This window comes from Scyliorhinus torazame, chromosome 8, assembly GCF_047496885.1.
Source record: "Scyliorhinus torazame isolate Kashiwa2021f chromosome 8, sScyTor2.1, whole genome shotgun sequence".
Taxonomy (NCBI): domain Eukaryota; kingdom Metazoa; phylum Chordata; class Chondrichthyes; order Carcharhiniformes; family Scyliorhinidae; genus Scyliorhinus; species Scyliorhinus torazame.
In genome coordinates this window covers 100,470,087-100,496,269 of record NC_092714.1, presented here as the reverse complement: position 1 = coordinate 100,496,269, position 26,183 = coordinate 100,470,087, and the positions used below count along the sequence as shown (strand labels likewise).

The 26,183-nt window shown below is 42.0% G+C and overlaps 1 protein-coding gene across 2 annotated transcripts in view; it reads right to left on the bottom strand.

The window, feature by feature from the left end:
- The window catches only part of LOC140428010 (interleukin-1 receptor accessory protein-like 1), a 2,037,829-nt gene that overhangs the window by 948,027 nt on the left and 1,063,619 nt on the right, over positions 1–26,183 (bottom strand). For both annotated transcript variants that reach the window (XM_072513958.1, XM_072513959.1), the window contains exons 4-5: positions 8,789–8,972; positions 8,501–8,654 (exon numbers count right to left, since the gene is read on the bottom strand). In XM_072513958.1, the coding sequence (XP_072370059.1) occupies positions 8,501–8,654; positions 8,789–8,972 (338 nt within the window). The remainder of the gene's footprint in view (positions 1–8,500; positions 8,655–8,788; positions 8,973–26,183) is intronic.

Here is a 26,183-nt window from a genome sequence, read left to right as displayed (position 1 = left end):
GCCCTTGGTCCCCAACTCCAAATCATCTATGTAAATTGTGAACAGTTGTGGGCCCAACACTGATCCCTGAGGGACACCACTAGCTACTGATTGTCAACCAGAGAAACACCCATTAATCCCCACTCTTTGCTTTCTATTTATTAACCAATCCTCTCTCCATGCTCCTACTTTCCCCTTAATGCCATGCATCTTTATCTTATGCAACAACCTTTTGTGTGGCACCTTGTCAAAGGCTTTCTGCAAATCCAGATATACCACATCCATTGGCTCCCCGTTATCTACCGCACTGTTAATGTCCTCAAAAAATTCCACTAAATTAGTTAGGCACGACCTGCCCTTTATGAACCCATGCTGCGTCTGTCCAATGGGACAATTTCCATCCAGATGCCTCGCTATTTCTTCCTTGATGATAGATTCCAGCATCTTCCCCACTACCGAAGTTAAGCTCACTGGCCTATAATTACCCACTTTCTGCCTACCTCCTTTTTTAAACAGTGGTGTCACGTTTGCTAATTTCCAATCCGCCGGGACCACCCCAGAGTCTAGTGAATTTTGGTAAATTATCACTAGTGCATTTGCAATTTCCCTAGCCATCTCTTTTAGCACTCTGGGATGCATTCCATCAGGGCCAGGAGACTTGTCTACCTTTAGCCCCATTAGCTTGCCCATCACTACCTTCTTGGTGATATCAATCCTCTCAAGGTCCTCACCTGTCATAGCCTCATTTCCATCAGTCACTGGCATGTTATCTGTGTCTTCCACTGTGAAGACCGACCCAAAAAACCTGTTCAGTTCCTCAGCCATTTCCTCATCTCCCATTATTAAATCTCCCTTCTCATCCTCTAAAGGACCAATATTTACCTTAGCCACTCTTTTTTGTTTTATGTATTTGTAGAAACTTTTACTATCTGTTTTTATATTCTGAGCAAGTTTACTCTCATAATCTATCTTACTCTTCTTTATAGCTTTTTTAGTAGCTTTCTGTTGCCCCCTAAAGATTTCCCAGTCCGCTAGTCTCCCACTGATCTTTGCTACTTTGTATGTTTTTTTCCTTCAATTTGATACTCTCCCTTATTTCCTTAGATATCCACGGTCGATTTTCCCTCTTTTTACCGTCCTTCCTTTTTGTTGGTATAAACCTTTGCTGGGCACTGTGTAAAATCACTTGGAAGGTTCTCCACTGTTCCTCAACTGTTTCACCATAAAGTCTTTGCTCCCAGTCTACCTTAGCTAGTTCTTCTCTCATCCCATTGTAATCTCCTTTGTTTAAGCACAAAACACTAGTGCTTAATTTTACCTTCTCACCCTCCATCTGTATTTTAAATTCCACCATATTGTGATCGCTCCTTCCGAGAGGATCCCTAACTATGAGATCCTGAATCAATCCTGTCTCATTACACAGGACCAGATCTAGGACCGCTTGTTCCCTCGTAGGTTCCATTACATACTGTTCGAGGAAACTATCGCGGATACATTCTATAAACTCCTCCTCAAGGCTGCCTTGACCGACCTGGTTAAACCAATCAACATGTAGATTAAAATCCCCCATGATAACTGCTGTACCATTTCTACATGCATCAGTTATTTCTTTGTTTATTGCCTGCCCCACCATAATGTTACTATTTGGTGGCCTATAGATTACTCCTATCAGTGACTTTTTCGCCTTACTATTCCTGATTTCCACCCAAATGGATTCAACCTTATCCTCCATAGCACCGATGTCATCCCTTACTGTTGCCCGGATGTCATCCTTAAATAACAGAGCTACACCACCTCCCTTACCATCCACTCTGTCCTTCCGAAAAGTTTGATACCCTCGGATATTTAACTCCCAGTCATGACCATCCTTTAACCATGTTTCAGTAATGGCCACTAGATCATAGTCATTCACGATGATTTGCGCCATCAACTCATTTACCTTATTCCGAATACTACGAGCATTCAGGTAAAGTACACTTATGTTGGCTTTTTTACCTCTGTTCTGAATCTTAACACCTCGATCAGTAACCTCTCCTAAGTTATATTTCCTCTTAACCTTTCTCCTAATTTTCCTTGTCGTCGAACCCACATCTTCCTGTAACAACCTGCCGCATCGCTTACCATTAATGTTTTCACTTCCCGTTTTATTTCTTTTAGTATTCCTGGTCCTATTCACTGAGCTCCCCTGAGTCACTGTACCTTGTACTGTCGCCCTTTTTGATTTTTGACTATGGCTTCTCTGCCTTACACTTTCCCCCTTACTGCCTTTTATTTCTGTCCCTGTTTTACTACCTTCCAACTTCCTGCATCGGTTCCCATCCCCCTGCCACATTAGTTTAAACTCTCCCCAACAGCTCTAGCAAACACCCCCCCTAGGACATCGGTTCCAGTCCTGCCCAGGTGCAGACCGTCCGGTTTGTACTGGTCCCACCTCCCCCAGAATCGGTTCCAATGTCCCAGGAATTTGAATCCCTCCCTCTTGCACCATCTCTCGAGCCACGTATTCATCCTCTCTATCCTGACATTCCTACTCTGACTAGCTCGTGGCACTGGTAGCAATCCTGAGATTACTACCTTTGAGGTCCTACTTTTTAGTTTAACTCCTAGCTCCCTAAATTCAGCTTGTAGGACCTCGTCCCGTTTTCTACCTATATCGTTGGTGCCTATGTGCACCACGACAGCTGGCTGTTCACCCTCCCTCTCCAGAATGTCCTGCAGCCGCTCCGAGACATCCTTGACCCTTGCACCAGGGAGGCAACATACCATCCTGGAGTCTCGATTTCGTCCGCAGAACCGCCTGTCTATTCCCCTTACAATTGAGTCCCCTATCACTATAGCCCTGCCATTCTTCTTCCTGCCCAGCTGCGCAGCAGAGCCAGCCACGGTGCCATGAACCTGGCTGCTGCCGCCTTCCCCTGGTGAGCCATCTCCCTCAACAGTATCCAAAGCGGTATATCTGTTTTGCAGGGAGATGACCGCAGAGGACACCTGCACTGCCTTCCTCCTCTTGCTCTGTCTTTTGGTCACCCATTTACTATCTCCCTCAGTACCTTTCACCTGCGGTGTGACCAACTCGCTAAACGTGCTATCCACGACGTCCTCAGCATCGCGGACGCTCCAAAGTGAGTCCATCCGCAGTTCCAGAGCCGTCAAGCGGTCTAACAGGAGCTGCAACTGGACACACTTCATGCACATGAAGGAGCCAGGGACAGTGGACGTGTCCCTGAGCTCCCACATCGCACACGAGGAGCATGACACGGGTCTGAGATCTCCTGCCATGTCTTAAACCTTCGGTTAACTTCAACAATTTCAATTTCCCCCCTAAAAAATTTTAATAAACAAATAAACAATGAAGAAAAAAAAAAAAAATATACCAATGAAAAGAAACAGACTACTTACCAGTCACTTACCAGGGATAAAAAGCACTTCCTCCCCACCCAGCTTCGAATTCCCACCTCGATTCAAATTCCCAAACTCACTCTTTGCTGTGTCTCACTCCTGGCTGTCTTCTCTCTGGCTCACTGGGAGAACTCACTGGGAGTGAGTTTACAAGTGGCTCTTTTTAAACTGAGAAAGGGACCAGAAATCACCAGGCTTAAACGAGGCAAAGAAACACACTCCTTGAGTCTGGCGCCTTAGACCACTCGGCCATCCTGACAATCTCCTGTTCCTTGCAATGTAGGAATATAGGGACAGGGGTGGGCCATTTAGACCTTCAATCCTGTTCCACCATTAAAAGAGATCATGGCTACTCTAGAATTATGTTTGGGCCATGATTGGAATGTTAAGCAGCCCAACGTCCATTTTTATAAACAGCCAGCAGCTTGTTAACAGCCACATAATGTGTGTGAGGCTTAGTGCCTAATTTCAAGTTCAACTTGAGCCTCTCAGTTTTGGCACCTTACATTGTGCATGGCACTTATTTCAGGTATTAAAATGGGGCAACAGGAATTCTCCCTTCCCCCTACAACTGTGTTTGTCCAGTCTTCTTTTGAATATTTATCACTAATAATTGCTCTTCCACATCCTAATCAAATAATCCTACAGTCCAACACTCATCTGTAAAAATGGAGACAAAAAGTCATCTCTATTATTCAACTGCTCTCAAGTACAAAATGAACTCTTCATATCTAATCTCGTAGACAAGGATAACACTCCATTTTGGCTATTCATCTCCTACCAGTGTTAATAAAAATCCTCTCACTTTTCTCATAATCTCTCTTGCCATCCCTTTTCTGCTTGCTTCTCAAATACGCTTATTTTACTACTAGTTTTTTGCTATTATCTTCTCTCATATTTATCAGTTGCTCTTAATACCTTGGTTTTGCCCAGCCTTTGACTCGCTCCTTTTATTCCAGTTCAGAATGCATTTAACCTACACCTTATTCATCTCATGTCTCAACCTTTCCAGCGATTGGTCCGTGTTTGATTTGTAATTTATTTCAAGCAGATAACCTAGGTCTCTTTCTGTGACATGAGAGAGTTAAAAGAGTGTAATTCTGTACATTTCACATTGGGCAATGTTTAAAGAATGAGATAAATCTGAGTGGCATTGTTCACTGAAACAATAAAGTGATATAGGTTTAATCACCATACTCTGTTACTGTGTTGTAGATAGCTGGAGAGCAAGGCCATGGATCCCCCAAAGGGAGGAGTGTCCATGAGACACATTTGTCAAGCAGCTTGTAAGATGATAAATGTGGGCCTGCTACAACTATCTTCTCGGGTTCACTGAGATCAGTCATTCCGGTAAGCAGCTTCAGTATCTTACATTCATGGGAGTTCACTCATCATGCTCTACTTCAACTTGTACAATGGAGTGGCTTACGGTTCTTTTGTATGCCCACTTATTCAATCATTCCAAATAGGCAGACAGAACAAATACATGGTGTAAGGAGATGTGATAGGAATCAATAAGCTGCATTAAGTCAGCATAAATTGAACATACAGAACAGCAACTATAATTGGACTCACTTCATTCAATCAGTACAACTTATTTCCCCCCAAACCATGCATGATGCAAGACACACCATTCTTCTCCAAGTCAGTGTGTCATCTACATTCACTGAAGATGACGACTAACTGTCTGTCACCAGTTCTAATCTCTTGGTCATAGTGAACGTCCTTACAGTCTTTTTTTGAAGGAAACTGCATCTCCACCTTTGTATTTCATCTCACCCTTTGCAAAGTGAGGTTCTTCGCACATAGCAAGCCAAGTTAAAAATTGTGATTTTTTACCGCCTTAGAGGGAGAGAACATTTCCAATTCACATATTTTTCCAGCTTTTGTTTGGGTGCCACCTAAATCAAAGCATATGGGAATGTGCTTGTTTGAATGCAATGCGCGAATATAGAAAACTTTTGCATTAAATACCCTGCAATAAATATAACTCCTTCACTAAATTTGTTCCATAAGTAAAAGACTAAATAAAAATTTGGAATATGACATAAGGTCAACTGAGAAATAATATTGGCAGAAGCCATTGTCATTTCACAAATATATTTCTTGGTCTGGTACATTGTAAGGTGTCTGCACCCCATCCAACCTATTCCCTTCACTGTTGCACTTGTACTGCACTGTGTTGTAGGCACTATATCCTCCCACTGCAAAAGAAAATAGGTGTACACCAATGCACTTCATAGAATCATAGAATCCCTATAGTGCAGAATGAGGTCATTTGGCCCATCGAGTCTGCACCAGCCCTTGGAAAGAGCACCCTACTTAAGGCCAGGCCTCCACCCTAGCCCCATAACCTGACCTAACCTTTGGACACAAAAGACCAATTTAGTATGGTCAATCCACCTAACCTGCACATTTTTGGACTGTGGGAGGAAACCGGAGCACCTGGAGGAAACACACACAGACAGAGGAGAATGTGCACACTCAACATAGACGGTCACCTGAGGCCGGAATTGAACCCAGGTCCCTGAAGCTGTGAGGCAGCAGTGCTGAACACTGTGCTACCGTGCCACCCTCACTTGTACTCACAAAATATATACTGTACTTCAGCTGACATAAATCTACAGTCCAAAAGTTTCACTTGGAATCACATAAAGGAAAAAAATACAAGCTGCAGAATTAGGAAAGGTGTTATGGAAAATGAAAAAAAGTAACAGCTCTGTGCATATTAGCACATTTCAAGTAATATTCAGATAATGGACTGAGATTTACTCATGCTGCTTCTTTGGTATTTGATTCCTATTCAGCGCAACCATGTCTTCATGAAAGCACAAGTCGTAAAATCATCACTTTTTGGAGCAACAAAGAGAGCATAAAAATACAACGTTGGTGTAACTGATAAATAGCTCGAAAGATAATTAATTTTCAACAGAGAACCAACTCTGAGAAGTAAGATTATATTCTTCAATGCTCTCCAGCATGCTTTCTCATATCTTTGTGAAGTATAATTCACTGAAAATTAATTATGTCACAGTCCAATAAAGCTCTTCTTATTCTTTCAGGCATTTAAAGGAGGAGATGATTTTAATTAAACTGTAATACGTTTTGAACAACGATACTGCCACAAAACTTGGAATAACAACATAAAGATTATGGGAGATAATTTATTCAGCATTTGCTTTTGTGATTTACATACTGGGAATGGTGAAAATTTCAAGGACCCGGGAAAAAGCTGGTGAGTGGGACTAACTAGATGTCACTTTCAAAGAGTTGGCACCAACACAATGGTCTCCTTCTGTGCTCCAGGACTTTATGATTCTATAACACACAATAGAGCCGAAAACATTATGTTTTACGACGAACGCCTGCAATCTGACACTCGACCAAACCAAATATCTCTTTATAAATAATACAATCCAACAAAAAAACACATTGATGCTTTTAGATTAGTACCATCACAAAAAGAGCATGTTGTACCATGGATAGAAAAAGATTTTCCTATTCAAGTGAAATTAGAATGGAAACTCATGTGTGATAGATTGCTGGACATGATCGATCACTAGTATTATCCTCCAGTCTAAATACATTGTAACCCTATTCATGAAGATTACCAACTATGTTGAATCTTTTCACTTCCCTATATTAAAGCTACCTGGCAGGAACAGACACAAATCTGCCAGAACTTGCCCAGAATACATTATATTTTGCAATCCAATTGCATGTCAAGCCAGAAGTGGCTAACATTTGCAGCTAATTATACAGCTGTCCCCAAAAGTACTGATGGCTAGAGTTCACAGTGACAGCAATGGAGCCTTGATGAAGCAACTATGGAACAACTGAATAATTTAAAGTGCCCTTTTAGCAGACTCAGGCTGGTCACTGGCATTCCTGAAATGAAATATGAATTCCATTACTTCAAAAATCCAGTTCCGTGCTGACACACAAGAATAGGACAAATTAGAAGTGTCATTTCAGAGCTCTCTGCATTTCTCTACTTTCATTAAATTGGAGTCTGCTGAGTGTCTTCTCCTTTATAATATTAAACTATATTGGTTCAATAAGATTGTAGGTCTGTGCACCACATTTTATAAGCACATAGTCACACAGTTTTGCTATTTTAAATTCTCCTTATGTTCATAAATCTGGGAAATTTTGCTTAAAGAGATAGCCATGAGTGAAACCATAATACTTAATTGCAGCCATTTTGAAACTGCCAAGATGATGTTCATTCAGCTCAGATTTGGTGCCAAAATTATTTTCAAAACAGTTGCAACATACAATATTACAGCGCAGTACAGGCCCTTCAGCCCTCGATGTTGCGCCGCCTGTGAAACCACTTTGTCTGGACTTTACATCTACTTTGTTAATACATTGATTGAAATGTCTCCAAATTGTCAAAACGTTTGGTTATATTGTTAGCTGTGACTCTTAACACAAGCCACAATAAAATACATCAATTGGACCTAAGTTTTACATTCCTTGGGAAAATCTTGCTGAACCCACTTCATATTTTACATTCAATGCATTGGGTGGTCACTGGTGAATTAGGTGTGCATGTTGAATCAAGTTGGTCGGAGACCAATATGTGAACAAATATTAAACAAAAAACGGAATGTCCAAGTTCCAAACCACAATAAGCTCCTCAGCTCTCTGGAATTCATCCCTCACCAGCATTTATTTTGCATTATTTCTGGGTATTTTGCCTCTCTGGTAACCAGCCGTCATTTAAGATGAATTGTCAACAGAGGTGAGGGGTTGTCAGCAATGAAAAACACGAGCTCTCAGAGTGGTGCGAATAATGGGACACTATTTCCAATTTGTAAAATTCAGAGAGAAATAAACAGTAGCCCATTTAGCCGGCTACATATTACTACATGCATTATTTCCCTGGATGGAATTTTTGAAGTAAAGTGAAATAAATCATCCTGTATTGGTGCTGGTAGGAGCAAGATATAATAAAACTAGAACTTAACCAACCACTTGTGTGCACAGCATCAGAACAATCACATAAAAATGTCTGAAGGTAGTCAGTAATTCAAACCTCATGATACTTCAGTAATCTGTGTATTTAAAAAAACACTCACAAATGCAAATATTAAAGTAATTGAGCTCAAATGCCTACCTGTGACTGCCAATTCTGTCGTTCTTCTTACCACGAAGCTTCCAAACTTCAATTCACATGTGTAATTTCCAATGTCATCTTCTGTTACCTCATGGATTAGAAGTGTGTCTCCTTTTTGAACAACTGATTGTCGCCAGGCCTTTGATTTGCATTCCTGTTCAAAAATCATGGTACACTATAGTGTCTATTTCTGTTGCCATGCAGTAATTTTCTTTGATAACATTACTCAATAAAAATATTTATTAAAAAAAATATTCTAGATACCAAAAGAAACCGTTATCATCTTACCTTATACCACAGCACAGGCTCACTGCTAGGGAGGATGAAATCCTCAATGTCTGGACATGATATCTCTTTACTCTTGCTGAGTTCAGCTTTTTCAAAGTATTTCATTCTTGCATTGTAGCAAAGGCCTGTATCATTTTCAGCTACAATCAGTGACATTGAAACCTTCATGCAGTATGTAGTATTCCTAAAGGGGAAAACACATACAAACCAGACTTTAAAATACTAATGAACTGATTTTCAAACAAGTTTTGAATCTAATATGATTGAAGTATAGCTAAAATACCTCAAATAAAGTAAACACATTTTCATTAAAAAAAATAAATTTAGAGTACCCAATTAATTTTTTCCAATTAAGTGGCAATTTTGCGTGTTCAATCCATCTACCTTGCACATCTTTGTGTTGTGGGGGCGAAACCCACGTGGAGGCCAAATCACTGAATATATTTAAGAAGGAAATAGTTAGATTTCTCAGCTCTAAAGGTGTCATTGGGTAGGAGAAAAAGCCCTGGAGTATGGCGTTGAGACAGAGGACCGTAATCATATTGAATGGCGGAGCAGGTTTGGAGGGCTGAATGGCCTACTCCTGCTCCAATTTTCTGTGTTTCCTCACATCGAACACTCAAAATTGCTTGATAGTCAATGAAGTACTTTTGAATTGCAGTCACAATTGTAATGTAGGGGAAAGAATCAGCTGATTTTCACACAGAGGGCACCCAGGAACAGCAATGGGATCAAGACCAGATAATCTATTTCAATGGTATCAGCTATACAGGAAATTAGGTGCCCCTGGAAAAAAATCACTCAAAAAGAGAGCAATCAAACTCAATTAAAATGTAGATCAATGAAAATGTTTTGAACGAAGTAACCAAATCAAAATGGAAATGACTTTGTCAGTTACACATTTTGTATCATTAAGTGACATGCAATTAAGTCGTAAAATGTTTTACAAACCAATTTGAGTGACTCAAACCAAACTCCATGCCATCTGTATTTGAGAACCACAAATAGGAAAAGTCTATCTAGATTGCAAATTATATTTTAACACTTTCTCTGTACTCCGTCATATTTTAATCTGCTTAGCAATTAACTAGTCTGTTAAAAACATTTGACCAAATGATTTTGAAATCAGTTCCAACACAGGAATGCCACATTTCAAACAACTGCATTAAAATTTATAGCATAGGAAAAAATGGTGCTGATTTGTTGTAAGTTTTTGATTTGTTCAGCAGATACAGGTGTCACTGGCTGAGCCAACATTTATTGTCCACCCCTAATTTCCCTTGAACTAAATGGATTTCAGAGACCTTTTAAGAGTCACATGTGGGCTAGACCAGGTAAGGTTGGCAGATTACCTTCCATAAAGAACGTGAATGAACCAGATGTGTTTTTATGACAATGAATAATGGTTTCATGGTCATCATTAGACTTTAAATTCCAGATTTTTATTGAATTCAAATTTCACCTTCCGCGCATGTGGGATTTGAACCTAAGTCCCAAGAACATTACCCTGGGTCTCTGAGATTCTAGTCCAGTGACAATACCATTACCCTACTGCCACCCTTAAAGTCAACTTTGATGGCCAAAATATTGTCATGGAGAAAGCAATGAGGAAGTATACATTCCCCAAGCTCTCAGGAAATTCAAACGTGATACTAAGCTCAAATATATTCTAAATTGGTTATTAGTGTAGCTATTAGAGCACTCAAGATCAATCAACAGGGGCTGCCTAATCGCAAATCACATCTAACAGAAGATGATTTGTTTAGGGTTTTGCAAGTACGGACTGGTTGAATCACTCTGTACTCTGCCTAATATGAAGAACTGAAAGAACATTCTGTTTAATTCAATCATTGGGATGTACGGCCTATATATCTGGCATTGCGCTGGCATTGAAATGCATAAACAACGTTGTTCAAGTGTGTGATGGGCATAATGGCATGTAACTTACTCAGAGTCAGTGGCAGATTGCTACTCTCTAGTGACTTAAATTCACTTGAAATCCAAACAGCCTGTCTCACCCCACCTTCCTGACTCAGGCCAGTGAGATTGAAGCAATGAAACAGAACAGGGACTTCAGCAACAAAGTGCTAAAGGAGGACACCCCCATTTTATGACAGGTGACTTTTAACGGCCATTGCAAGGGAGAAGGTAAGCTTCAAAGGTAAATGGATGGGATGATGTGGTGCTGGTTCAGATATCAGTAGCGGAGGGGTGTCAGGATGGGTCAGGGGAGACGCGGGTCGGGTCATGAGGGAGGCTGGTATCAAGATGGGCCTGGACATTAGGGGGCAGAGTGTCGGTTCAGGTTGGGGGTGTGAGGGGGGGGGGGGGTTCTTGGTTGGGGGATGATCTGGAGGGGTCCTCTGGTGGGTTTGGGGTCCCCTGGGGGTTCAAGAGTGAGAGTGTGGGGGGTGACCCCTGCGGAACTCAGTCTGTGTGTTGAAAATAATTAGTCTGAAGTTAGACATGCTTTTTTTCCTTCTAACTCTTTCAGAGTAGCTACTGATGTAAAACTGACAGAACCATCCGAGGTTAACAATTTAAATCGCTTTGTCAGATGAATCCCAGCCCAGAGCATCTGTCCAGGGCACGTTAGTCCTTCTGGACAATTGCTAGGTAAATCCTTCCCTGGGAACTTCCCAGAGGGGTTCCCCAGTGCATCACTGGAGTGCTCCCAAAATCTGTTGCTAGATAGCAGGAGGTTATGGTGCTATGTCTTATTGATCGAAGGCAGCATCCTTTTCGTGGGAAATACCACTCATGCAATTACTGCATAATAGCAACGTCCACATTGCAAGCTTGACAAAGAAACAGAGGACATTAAAAATACCCTGCAGACAATGGCTATCCTGATCAGACTAGTGTATGCTGTGTATTATGGAAGTTCACAAATGGCCCAAGGACAGGTTCTTGGTCTACCTCAAATTACCCCGGAAAGGCAAAGTATCTCTACCATACACATATCAGCAATTAGCTGATCAACAGCAAATTCCTTTGGCTGTTTGCAACAGACACGGTATAGACTACACTCAACAAGCCTGCACTTACAAAACCCAAATAAAAATTATGTTCAATGTCAATTAGGCAGCCCTTGCTGAATAATTCTGAGTATGCTGCCAGCTATACCAATAAATAATGAAAGATAATCAGTCATACTCCTAACATGGTTCATTTTAGCTTGCAAGAAGTGATATACATTCATAAACAGCAACCTGTTCTCTTGTGTCTTTTTTGAAGTATCCAAGAGACTTGTGAGCCCATTGTCCCTTGCTGATTTGATTCGATTTGATTTATTATTGTCACATGTATTAGTATATTAGTATACAGTGAAAAATATTATTTCTTGCATGCTGTACAAACAATGCATGCCGTACATAGGGAACAGAAGGAGAGACTGCAGAATATAATGTTACAGTTATAGCAAGGTGTAGTAAGGTGCTGCTTTCTCCATGTCAATGCCTTCATCCATCAGTGCCGATTTGCCAATTAATCAGCACCCTTTTCTCTTCTAGCATAAATTGTGATCATTTGAAATTTGGCATTCTTGTGTTTGTCTTGATGAATGCAAGGTGGAAAGCTTCAGCAACATGTCTCTCTTTTCTGGTTTCTGTTTTTATGTTTTAAAGCCACAGACCTTGATATTGTGGTCAGCAGCAAAGAAACAGTGTTTACCATTCATTATGATTTTCTGTGGGCTTCTGAACAGCAACTTACTCTAAATATGTGTCTGAATCAGTGCAGATAATAAAGGATGTAGAACCTGTCAGGGCAAGCACTGTATATCTCTTTCACAGAATCACAGAATACTACAGTGCAGAAGAGGCCCTTCAGCCCATCGAGTCTGCACCGACGCCTGAGCAATCAAACTGAAGAATTCTTAATTAATAAGACTCTAACACAGGGAGTGTGAGCTAGAATATTTAATGTAAGATTTTAAACAGCAAGCAAAATAGAGGGGGAAAGAAAGGTGGACTTAAAAGAGTTGAGAGAGACCAAAAGGAGCCCGCCCGCGCCGCCTTGTCCCGCCAGTAAGGTAGGTGGTTTAATTTACGCTGGCGGGACAGGCATTTTAGCGGCGGGACTTCGGCCCATCCGGGCTGGAGAATCGCGCGGGGGGGGCCCGCCAACCGGCGCGGAGTGATTCCCGCCCCCGCCGAATCTCCGGTGCCGGAGACTTCAGCAACCGGCGGGGGAGGGATTCACGCCAGCCCCCGCCGATGGGTCGGAGAATTTCGCCCCAGATATTAGTTTTCATTTTGTTTTGGCAAAAATGAATGGGAATAGAAACAAGCAAGGGGTCAATAGAAAGAGAGGGACGGAGGCAGAGGATATTTCATAGGGAATAAACCATTACTGCCAAATTCTACATTTTCTCCACAATAGTATATCACAAGCAAAATACAAGAGCAGGAATTTTGCAATGTCGCACTTTCAGTGAACAAGGTATTTGCCTGATGTATATCAGCCTAAAAACTGGAAGGAACACCATAAAAGTGACAGAGGTACCTAAAGTTCCGAAGGAACAGGTATACTCTCAATGGAGAATTTATTTATTATTCACTTTAAGCTTAACAGTGTGAAAATATTTAAACATGAATACATAATATATTGGTGCGTTCCCTTTGCAATTTCAATATGGGCATCGGTTAATCCCAAATAAACAATTTAATGCCGGCTAAAAGATGAAGAATTTCAACAAACGATTTAAGTATAAAGATCTCAGAATAGAGTTCCAATGTTCCACTGAAAGCCAAACCCAGAATGGAGGAATACCACCTCATCTTTTGATAAGGCACAATACAGCCTTCTGAACTTAACATTGAGTTCAACACGCTCGGAGTGTGAATTCGCTCTTCCACCTATCAATTTATTTTATTTGTTCCATTGATTCATTTTTACAACTCCCTTTTTACCCTGCTTTCCATCTTGGTTTTCCCTTAGCACCATTTCCCCTCTCCCCAACAGAGCCATCTGTTCCATGTTCCAGTTTGTCCTTTGACACTATCTACCTTTGTTCTGCCATTAACACATTCTAATCTCTTAATGTGCCACAATCAGCACTCACCTTCGCCTTGATCACCCAATTTACATTCCTTTTGTCTCTTTGTTCACGACCCATCTCTGTCAATCTCTCCCCAGCCTCTACCTATCGCTGGCCTATTTATCCAATTCACTGCTCCACGTCTCTACCACCCCCCCCCCCCTCCCCCCCCCACCCCCCCCACAACAGTAGAAATCTAATTTTTTTTCCAGTTCTATGCAGCTCGGACAAAGTGCTTTCCAGTCTCAAAACGTTAGCTCTGTTCTCTCTCCACCGATGCTGTCAGGACAGCTGAGATTTTCCAGCATTTTCTGTTTCTGTCACAGAAACTTCACAGGTCATTGTGTTCCACATTTTTAAGATTGTTTTCTCATCTGGATTCATATGCTTTTATTATTTTTATCACATTTCTGCAGCTTGATTATATCTTTAACCTATCGGTTACCCCTTTTGCTTATTTTAAGATGTGTGTAGATTGTCTCATGAAAAGACTCTGAGTCGTGTATGTTTAACAGCAAGTGTTTATTAATTACTCATAACTATGGACATACATACAGGGTGAGGTCTAAGCTGAGAGTTGTCTCTACACACGGCTGTGCAAGACTACCCTCTAGACTGGTCACTTGTTCCTTTACATCATAATGTGGGCGATACTCTCACCTTTTTAACTAAAGCTGACTCACTATATCAATACTAAAATGGGACCTGCGACTATATTACATTCATGATTGAGTCTAATTAAGTAATGCAATATCTATTTACTTAGAATTACACAGCATATACAGCATTGTAAGAGGCCATTCAGCTCAATCAGTACATGCCAGCATCTATTTATTTAAGTATCAGTTGTGGCTCAGTTGGTACCACTCTTGCCTTTGAATCAGAAGGTTGCAGGTTTCAAGTTCCACTCCAGGATTTCACTGTAAAAATCTAGAAAGGCAGTAAGATGAAGCACTTTGAGTGCCATATCATTACAGGTGCTGTTTGCTGGGCTGAGATTTTAAAGTGGGGCTCCATCTGTACTCTCAGGTGGACATAAAATATCCCATGACACTATTTCAATAAAGAGCATGGGATTTATCGCTCATCGCCTGGATAACAGGTTTCCCTCAGTAAACACCACGTGGGCATTATCACTTAGATATTTGTGTATAAATTGACTGCTGTGTTTCCTACACTACAACAATGACTAGAATTGAAAACAGTAAGAAGTCTTACAACACCAGGTTAAAGTCCAACAGGTTTGTTTCAAACACTAGCTTTCGGAGCACTGCTCCTTCCTCAGGTGGAGCAGTGCTCCGAAAGCTAGTGTTTGAAACAAACCTGTTGTACTTTAACCTGGTGTTGTAAGACTTCTTACTGTGCTCACCCCAGTCCAACGCCGGCATCTCCACATCATAGAATTGAAAAGATACTTCATTGGCTATGAAGCACCTTGGGGACATCTCAATGTCATGAAAGGTGCTGTGTAAGTAGAAGTCTTTCTTTTTATGCTCCACTCAAACGTCCTCCCTTTTATTTATCGACGGGAATAACACTATTTTATTCTCCTTCATCTTATCTAACTTCCCTATACATATCCTCCCTAATGGGCCTGAACATCTTCTCAGTAGCAATCAGCATCAGATTTGCACTCCATTCCCAGTTTCTTAACTGAAATCCTGTCTTGCCCAACATTACAACTCAGGGCAGGCTAGATCTGGGCAGTGCAGCCTGGTCCCAGGGCCAAGCATCGAGAGCAGCTATGTCGAAGGGAAGACCATATCTAATTTATTTTGGCACTAGCTGCCACAAATCAGTTAATTTAAACTTCTGGTGAAGTTTAAAGGGCTTTGATAGGCCACTCTCAGTCCATTTAAAATTTTAAATACCTGTATTAGTTCACCCCTCTGTCTTCTACTTTTCAAGAGAAAAGAGAACCATATACCATAGGTATAACTTCTCATTTCTGGTACCATCTTTGTAAATCCTTTTTGAGCCTTCCCTGGTGTCGATATCCTTTTTATTAAATGGCAACCGTAGTGCACACTCCAAGTGTGCTCCAATGAAGGTTCAAAACAAGTTTAATGCAGCTCCTCTGCTTTTCGGGGAGATAGTGGATGTTACTGGACGATTAATCAAAAGGCTCAGGTTAATCCTCTGGAGACACACGTTCAAACCTCACAGCAGCACAATGAACAAATCTGGAATGTAAAGCTAGTCTTAGTAATGGTGGCTCATCCTTCCAGTCTAGCCTACATGAAACTTCAGGCTCTGAACTACCTTCTGAAATGGCCGAGTAAGCTACTCCGTTTCATGGGTAATTAAGGATAGGCAGCAAATGCTGACCTCATAGAATCATAGAATTTACAGTGCAGAAGGAGGCCATTCGGCCCATCGAGTCCGCACCGGCTCCTGGAAAGAGCACCCTACCCAAGGTCAACACCTCCACCCTATCCCCATAACCCAGTAACCCCACCCAACACTAAGGGAAATTTTGGACACCAAGGGCAATTTATCATGGCCAATCCACCTAACCTGCACATCTTTGGACTATGGGAGGAAACCGGAGCACCCGGAGGAAACCCACGCACACACGGGGAGGATGTGCAGACTCCGCACAGACAGTGACCCAAGCCGGAATCAAACCTGGGACCCTGGAGCTGTGAAGCAATTGTGCTATCCACAATGCTACCGTGCTGCCACATCCTGTGAATGAATAAAGAAAAGAAATGCTATCCCTCTGGAAATAATCCAACCTTTATTAACCATTCTTGATACTTTTAGTAATTTGCATATTTGTATTTGAGTTCCCTTGATTTCTTGATCCCAGTGGATATTATTTTCCAAGAAAAGACACCTTCATTTTTCTTACCAAAATGTTCTGTTTTAAAATATCATGGTCTTTTTTCTAAAACTGAAACTTTTATTATAATAAGTTGCCTTAAGTTATTGTTAATATACACAACTTAATATATGGTATTAATTACCCAATTGAGCATTAATTGAACATTTTTTGCATAACTTAGTCACTGAATGCCACATAGCTTATTGAAATAATTGTTCTCTTTCAAAAATGAAATGTTCTGCTATACGTTTAGGGCAGCACGGTAACATTGTGGTTAGCACAATTGCTTCACAGCTCCAGGGTCCCAGGTCCGAATACCGGCTTGGGTCACTGTCTGTGCGGAGTCTGCGCATTCTCCCCGTGTGTGCGTGGGTTTCCTTCGAGTGCTACGGTTTCCTCCCACAGTCCAAAGATGTGCAGGTCAGGTTGACTGGTCATGCTAAATTACCCTTAGTGTCCAAAATTGCCCTTCGTGTTGGGTGGGGTTACTGGGTTATGGGGATAGGGTGGAGGTGTGGACTTGGGTAGGGTGCTCTTTCCAAGAGCCGGTGCAGACTCGATGGGCCGAATGACCTCCTTCTGCACTGTGAATTCTATGATTCTAAGTCATAATTAAATAAAAAATGACAATACCTCCTTTGTAAAATGGCATTAAAGAACTAGTCGCATATCCGTTTAACTTTATTTTACAAATGCATGTGGAGTCTGGGAAATTGAAGTAAATGCAGTTTATCTATTAAAATGGTTTGAAAAATTAGATGCCAGTTCAGTTTACATTTTTGTAAGAACTAAGCAATATCCAGAATATTATGAAAAACTACAGTGAATAAGTGAATTTGAACATTGCAATTGGCCTTTGTACCTCTGTTTAATGGGGGCACTGTGTCGACATCAAGCAAGAACACTTGTAACATTTTTACAGACAAGCTGTTAAGTTGATATGTTAGTACAACAGGGTTTCAGGACTTAACTGCCTTAACATGTACAGGCTGACCATTCGGGTAAGTTAGTGTTAGCTTGCCAACAAGGGTCAAATTATTCCACAGCAGCAAAGTTCAAAATTGGAAAAGAAGATAAAGTGAAAAGTTAAATAAATAGCTATTGCCAGAAGCTGAAAGATGAAAGGCAAAAGGCAAAAGTAAAACTGACAGTTCAGCTTTTCTTTGCAAAGAAAATCGGTGGCAGGGTGGGCTTTACACATGTCCAGTGTCTGCTTGGTGAGAAGCGACGCAAAATTGCTGCAGTATCTGCCACAGAGCAGTGTGGCTGGAGGTCAGTACAGCTGCCGGAAAAAGACGGTTTTAAAAAAGACCCAATCAAATCACTTTGTGATGATGTGGAAATGCTGTCCTCCATTTTTTAAGCCTTCCTTCTGCTCTCTTAATGGAGCTTGAAGCCAAGAACACTACAGAATTCCTGACAGCTAGCATTAATAATGTGTTGATGACAGGAATATATCATAAGATATAATCATGTTATTTATTGATCTTTTGCCTATGCTGATCAAAATCTGGTTAGATGTATTCAATGTCCGCCATCATTTTGTCTCAGTAGTGGCAAAGGCACTGGGGAATCAGTACTTTAATTCTGCCATATTTCCTGCTCGCGACACCCGAGATCTGCCCAAACTATGTGAGCATCGGACATAAAATTGTGCCAATGGTTTGTTTGCAAAGAAATTCCACATTGCGGCAGATTTTTGACATATTTATTTCATACCATTGTTAGGCCAGATTGGAGAAGCTAGGGTGGTGTCTTCACTCAGAGAAAGATACCAAATAGAAGCCTCCAAGCCAATGGAAAGGAATAAAATTGAGAGAATGGATTGGTAGAAGTGTGATATGGGTTTGCAAGGACATTACTTGCTCCAAGCCATTATTATTTTCTGTGGAGGAACACTTTTGGACAATGTATTGACACATTTACACCAGAGTCTCAGAGCACAAGTAAAGGTCCAAGAAGAGAATTTTAGTAGCACTCCTGTAATAAAAAGGTGGAAAGGTTTGTTGTATTAATGCAAGAAGTCTGGCAAATAAAGTGTGTGATCTGGAAGATTATGTAGGGATTGATGGGTGGAACACCATGAGCATTCCAGGGACATGGTAAAATGATTTCAATCAATGGGATACATGTAACTGGAAGGATATACATTGTTTACGAGAGCCAGTGTCAAGAAAAGAAAAGAAAGGTGATGTGGTGGTATATCTGAACTTCAGTATTCAATAAGATAGGGTGTCAAAAAAATAAGGGAGCCACAAAACACATTTGGTAGAATTAACTGGGATGAGATAATGAAGGCAATGAGTAGGGGATCAGCTATAATAGTTGTAAATGTCAACTTACCAATAACTGACTAGAACAGTAACATCTCTACTCATATGACAGAGAAGCGATTTCTAGAATTAATGAGGGACTATACATATATATGGCTCATCTTGTGAAAGATTCAACAAGGGGAGAAAACAACCAAGATTTGATTATAATAGGAACAATAAAATCTCCAGCTCAAAAATATTTGGGAGGAACAGGTGACAACGTTCCTGTGGTTTCTCAGGCTTTCCACAAACGTTTCCTCCCACATATCTGGGTATGGCTAGATTAATAATTAATCAACGACCCCATTATTCTTCCATCATGTGACTACCAGGATTATAGGAAACAAACTAAATGAACATTGTTTTTCTATGACCAAGTTGAAATAAGCATCTTTCTTGAGGTGGTTATTCAAAGGGAAAGTTTCCCCTGTCTTAGTAGCAAAACAGTTTTTAACACTTGTTTATGATGTTCGCAAATGTAAGTAAAGCAATCAGGGGGTCAGTTAGCTCAGTTGGCTGGACAGCTGATTTATGATGCGGAGCAACACCAGCAGTGTGGGTTCAATTCCCATACTGACTGGGGTCACTCATGAAGACCTTGCCTTCTCAACATTGCGACTCGCCTGAGGTGTGGTGACCCTCAGGTTAAATCACCACCAGTCAGCTCTCAAAGTGGGGAGCAGCACAGATCCTCTGTGACTGTGGCAACATTTCTTTTTATTATGTTGGCGAAAATAGTGCACCGACGAAATATTCTTTGAGGTCTCCTGGGCTTTATAAACTTATTAGGAAGTTAATAGATTTGTCATATTGATTCTATCCATAATTGCAATACTTTCAGGCTAGAACAATAAAGAATACAAAACCAACAATGAATCTGTCCAGAGGCCGGTGATGCTTGCATGAATAATTACAAACATACAGTCTGATCTGACAAGAAGTAACTTTTCCTGGTAGATTTTCATTTTAATATGTAAAATACATGAATACATTAACAACCTTAGAACAAACTACTGCACAAAATGGACCTTTTCCTGATGTTTGACAGCAGTGTAGTATATTTCTATTATTAATTGACTGACAGAGGAAAATGAATCTACCAAATTCCAGTTATGATGCAATACTATTAACCATATTTTCGGCAAGAACAGATGAATGTTTTATGATTTTACATTTTTGAAATAAATACAATCTGTTTCAAATTCATGCGCCAAAGTGTAAACATTATTTAATAAAGTTTGCACTGCACAAAATGAATACACATTTAATTTCATATGTTCAGCTACAGCTCAATATGGCATTGAACATAATGGGTATGATTTTACGGCCATGTTGCACCTGAGCGAGAGCCAGGTCCGCCATGCCTGGGGGCTTGAGGCAGGGCAGCCTGGGTTACGGAAGAATGTGCCAGAGTTGTAATTTTCCTCAGGTGCAATTTTTTAAAAGCTGTACATTAGAAACTGCCCCCAGCCCCTGATGGTGCTACCAAAGGCCGTTTCCGCCAGCTGGCGGGGCGGAAATTCGTCCGGCGCGGGCCTAGCCCCTTAAGGTTGGGGCTCGGCCCCCAAAGATGCGGAGCATTCCGCACCTTTGGGGCGGCGCGATGCTTGACTGATTTGCGCCGTTTTGGGCACCAGTCGGCGGACATCGCGCCGTTTCCGGACAATTTTGCCCATGGTCCCCGGAAGGGTAGGGGTTTTAGTTCAGATGGTCGGTGCAGGCTTGGAGGCCAAAGGGTTTGTTCCTATGCTGTAATTTTCTTTGTTCTTTGTTTTTCTTGGAGAAAAGAAGACTGAGGAGAGACTTAATAGTGGTATTCAAGATCGTGAAAGGTATGGACATGGAAAATAATTAGAAACTGCTTCCACTCAAGAGGGCATCAAGAAATAGAGGGCACAGATTCAAAGTAATTGACAAAAGGAGGAAAAGTAATGAGAGAATTATTTTTTCACCAAAAGGCTGGTTTGAGCCAGGAACACGCGTCCTGAGGGTGTGGTGTAGGTAGATTCGATTGAGCTAATCAAAAGGTAATTGGATTGCTCTCTGAAAAGAAAGAATTTGAAGGTTATGGTGTTATGGCAGGGGAATGATACAAGGTAGAACGCTGATTCAGTGAGCTAGTGCAGACTCAATCACAGTCCAAAGATGTGCAGGTTAGGTGGATTGGCTATGATAAATTGCCCTTAGTGATCAAAAAGGTTAGGAGGGGTTACTGGGTTACGGGGATAGTGTGGAAGTGAGGGCTTAAGTGGGTCGGTGCAGACGCGATGGGTCGAATGGCCTCCTTCTGCACTGTATGTTCTATGTTCTAATGGGCCGAATGGCCTCCCGTTGCACTGTAAAGATTCTGTGATCCTATGAATACTCTTGTTATCTTCCTCTCCTAATAATGTATAAGCTTAAAACAGTGAACATAACGGCAATTCTAGCTGGAAGTTGAAAGCCAGGACAGACAGAGTTGTCATCTCTGGTTTGTTGCCGGTGCCACGTGATAGCGAGGCTAGGAATAGGGAGAGAGTGCAGTTGAACACGTGGCTGCAGGAATGGTGTAGGAGGGAGGGCTTCAGGTATTTGGATAATTGGAGCGCATTCTGGGGAAGGTGGGACCTGTACAAGCAGGACGGGTTGCATCTGAACCAGAGGGGCACCAATATCCTGGGAGGGAGGTTTGCTAGTACTCTTCGGGAGGGTTTAAACTAATTTGGCAGGGGAATGGGAACCGGATTTGTAGTCCAGCAACTAAGGTAGCCGATATTCAGGACGCCAAAGCATGCAATGAGGCAGTGGGGAAGGGAACACTGACAAAGGAGAGTACTTGCAGGCACGGAGATGGGTTGAAGTGTGTATACTTCAACGCAAGAAACATCAGGAATACGGTGGGTGAACTTAAGGCATGGATCGGTACTTGGGACTACGATGTGGTGGCTATCACGGAAACTTGGATAGAAGAGGGGCAGAAATGGTTGTTGGAGGTCCCTGGTTATAGATGTTTCAATAAGATTAGGGAGGGTGGTAAAAGAGGTGGGGGGGGTGGCATTATTAATTAGAGATAGTATAACAGCTGCAGAAAGGCAGTTCGAGGAGTATCACCCTATTGAGGTAGTATGGGTTGAAGTCAGAAATAGGAAAGGAGCAGTCACCTTGTTAGGAGTTTTCTATAGGCCCCCCAATAGTAGCAGAGATGTGGAGGAACAGATTGGGAAACAGATTTTGGAAAGGTGCAGAAGTCATAGGGTAGTAGCCATGGGCGACTTTAACTTCCCAAATATTGAGTGGAAACTCTTTAGATCAAATAGTTTGGATGGGGTGGTGTTTGTGCAGTGTGTCCAGGAAGCTTTTCTAACACAGTATGTAGATTGTCCGACCAGAGGAGGGGCAATATTGGATTTAGTACTGGGTAATGAACCAGGGCAAGTGATAGATTTGTTAGTGGGGGAGCATTTTGGAGATAGTGACCACAATTCTGTGACTTTCACTTTAGTAATGGAGAGGGATAGGTACGTGCAACAGGGCAAGGTTTACAATTGGGGGAAGGGTAAATACGATGTTGTCAGACAAGAATTGAAGTGCATAAGTTGGGAACATAGGCTGGCAGGGAAGGACACAAGTGAAATGTGGAACTTGTTCAAGGAACAGGTGCTACGTGTCCTTGATATGTATGTCCCTGTCAGGCAGGGAAGAGATGGTCGAGTGAGGGAACCATGGTTGACAAGAGAGGTTGAATGTCTTGTTAAAAGGAAAAAGGTGACTTATGTAAGGCTGAGGAAACAAGGTTCAGACAGGGCATTGGAGGGATACAAGATAGCCAGGAGGGAACTGAAGAAAGGGATTAGGAGAGGTAAGAGAGGGCATGAACAATCTTTGGCGGGTAGGATCAAGGAAAACCCCAAGGCCTTTTACACATATGTGAGAAATATGAGAATGACTCGAGCGAGGGTAGGTCCGATCAAGGACAGTAGCGGGAGATTGTGTATTGAGTCTGAAGAGATAGGAGAGGTCTTGAATGAGTATTTTTCTTCTGTATTTACAAATGAGAGGGGCGATATTGTTGGAGAGGACAGTGTGAAACAGATTGGTAAGCTCGAGGAAATACTTGTCAAGAAGGAAGATGTGTTGGGCATTTTGAAAAACTTGAGGATAGACAAGTCCCCCGGGCCTGACGGGATATATCCAAGGATTCTATGGGAAGCAAGAGATGAAATTGCAGAGCCGTTGGCAATGATCTTTTCGTCCTCACTGTCAACAGGGGTGGTACCAGGGGATTGGGGAGTGGCGAATGTCGTGCCCCTGTTCAAAAAAGGAACTAGGGATAACCCTGGGAATTACAGGCCAGTTAGTCTTACTTCGGTGGTAGGCAAAGTAATGGAAAGGGTACTGAAGGATAGGATTTCTGAGCATCTGGAAAGACACTGCTTGATTAGGGATAGTCAGCACGGATTTGTGAGGGGTAGGTCTTGCCTTACAAATCTTATTGAATTCTTTGAGGAGGTGACCAAGCATGTGGATGAAGGTAAAGCAGTGGATGTAGTGTACATGGATTTTAGTAAGGCATTTGATAAAGTTCCCCATGGTAGGCTTATGCAGAAAGTAAGGAGGCATGGGATAGTGGGAAATTTGGCCAGTTGGATAACGAACTGGCTAACCGATAGAAGTCAGAGAGTGGTGGTGGATGGCAAATATTCAGCCTGGATCCCAGTTACCAGTGGCGTACCGCAGGGATCAGTTCTGGGTCCTCTGCTGTTTGTGATTTTCATTAATGACTTGGATGAGGGAGTTGAAGGGTGGGTCAGTAAATTTGCAGACGATACGAAGATTGGTGGAGTTGTGGATAGTAAGGAGGGCTGTTGTCGGCTGCAAAGAGACATAGATAGGATGCAGAGCTGGGCTGAGAAGTGGCAGATGGAGTTTAACCCTGAAAAGTGTGAGGTTGTCCATTTTGGAAGGACAAATATGAATGCGGAATATAGGGTTAACGGTAGAGTTCTTGGCAATGTGGAGGAGCAGAGAGATCTTGGGGTCTATGTTCATACATCTTTGAAAGTTGCCACTCAAGTGGATAGAGCTGTGAAGAAGGCCTATGGTGTGCTCGCGTTCATTAACAGAGGGATTGAATTTAAGAGCCGTGAGGTGATGATGCAGCTGTACAAAACTTTGGTAAGGCCACATTTGGAGTACTGTGTACAGTTCTGGTCGCCTCATTTTAGGAAGGATGTGGAAGCTCTGGAAAAGGTGCAAAGAAGATTTACCAGGATGTTGCCTGGAATGGAGAGTAGGTCTTACGAGGAAAGGTTGAGGGTGCTAGGCCTTTTCTCATTAGAGCGGAGAAGGATGAGGGGCGACTTGATAGAGGTTTATAAGATGATCAGGGGAATAGATAGAGTAGACAGTCAGAGACTTTTTCCCCGGGTGGAACACACCATTACAAGGGGACATAAATTTAAGGTGAAAGGTGGAAGATATAGGAGGGATATCAGAGGTAGGTTCTTTACCCAGAGAGTAGTGGGGGCATGGAATGCACTGCCTGTGGAAGTAGTTGAGTCGGAAACATTAGGGACCTTCAAGCAGCTATTGGATAGGTACATGGATGACGGTAAAATGATATAGTGTAGATTTATTTGTTCTTAAGGGCAGCACGGTAGCATTGTGGATAGCGCAATTGCTTCACAGCTCCATGGTCCCAGGTTCGATTCCGGCTTGGGTCATTGTCTGTGCGGAGTCTGCACGTCCTCCCCGCGTCTGCGTGGGTTTCCTCCGGGTGCTCCGGTTTCCTCCCACAGTCCAAAGATGTGCGGGTTAGGTGAATTGGCCAATGATAAATTGCCCTTAATGTCCAAATTGCCCTTGGTGTTGGGTGGAGGTGTTGAGTTTGGGTATGGTGCTCTTTCCAAGAGCCGGTGCAGACTCAAAGGGCCGAATGGCCTCCTTCTGCACTGTAAATTCAATGATAATCTATGATTAATCTAGGACAAAGGTTCGGCACAACATCATGGGCCGAAGGGCCTGTTCTGTGCTGTATTTTCTATGTTCTATGTTCTATGATTCCTCACCCAGCATTCTTTTTGGACAATGGGCATTTGAAACAGTCCCTTTTGAAAATTGTAGAAGCCCACCAGCCTCAGACAGGATCAGCAAATTCAATACACCCCAGAGATCAAAACCAGGACTTCCATAACTTGTATGGCTCTTTGCAAGTTCATGGTTCACTGGTTGAGTCATCATCAGATCCTAAGCTGAATGATTGTCAAAAATAATTTTGCCTTGCAAAATGCTCTTGGCCTCGAGCTCTCCTTCTCACTTTATCTATCATGCTGGTTTCATCTTCTTTACTCTGTGCTTACACTCCCACTTTCACTGTGCTTCTTTATTGACTTACACATTTTTATCTTTTCACTTTTCATCTTCTAAGTGCAAGTGATTATTGTAAAATGAAACACTTTTATTGTTGGCTCCCAGTTTCAGCAGCAAGAACTGCCAGGTAGATATCCTGCAATTTCTCCTATTCCATCTGTTGAGCCTCAGACTCAAACTCAGACGAATTTCTGAGTGCACAGTGCAGCATTTTGTCCATTTCCTAACCCAACCATCACTAGGTCAGTCTGACAGTGCCAACCAGTGTGTAACTACCAACAGAACTGGACTGCCTATGTCAAAATAGAGTTTATGAGTCAGTAGAGCGGACTGGAAATTTCCACCCTAAGTCAACAGACCTTTTGCTGGTCCGTTAAAATTTCTGTCCCCCCTGCGGCGATTCACGTGCCGAACAGGACCAGAAAATCCTGCCAGACATTTTCATCCTGTTGTTCTTGTCTGAATGTGAGTTCAGTTCCCAGAGGAGAAAGGTCTCATCTGCGGTCCCAGATGAACACAAAAGATCCTGCGGCATGATTTCAACTTGTATTTATATAGTGCCCCCATGGCCACAGGACATCGCAACAAAGTGATTTTGAGGTGGAGCCACTATTGCAATGTAAGAAATGTAACAGCCAATGAGCACACAACAAGCTACCTCACTCAGCAATGTGATAATGACCTGATACTCTGTTTTTTATGATGTCGATTCAGGGATAATTGTTGGTCAGGATACCAGTGATAACTTCAAAATATTTCGGATTCTAGAGATCTGAAATAGAAACAGAAAGTGCTGGAAAAACTCCGCTGGTCTGGAAGCACATAACTGCCATCATGTTCACGGCTCATGCTCATGCATCATTC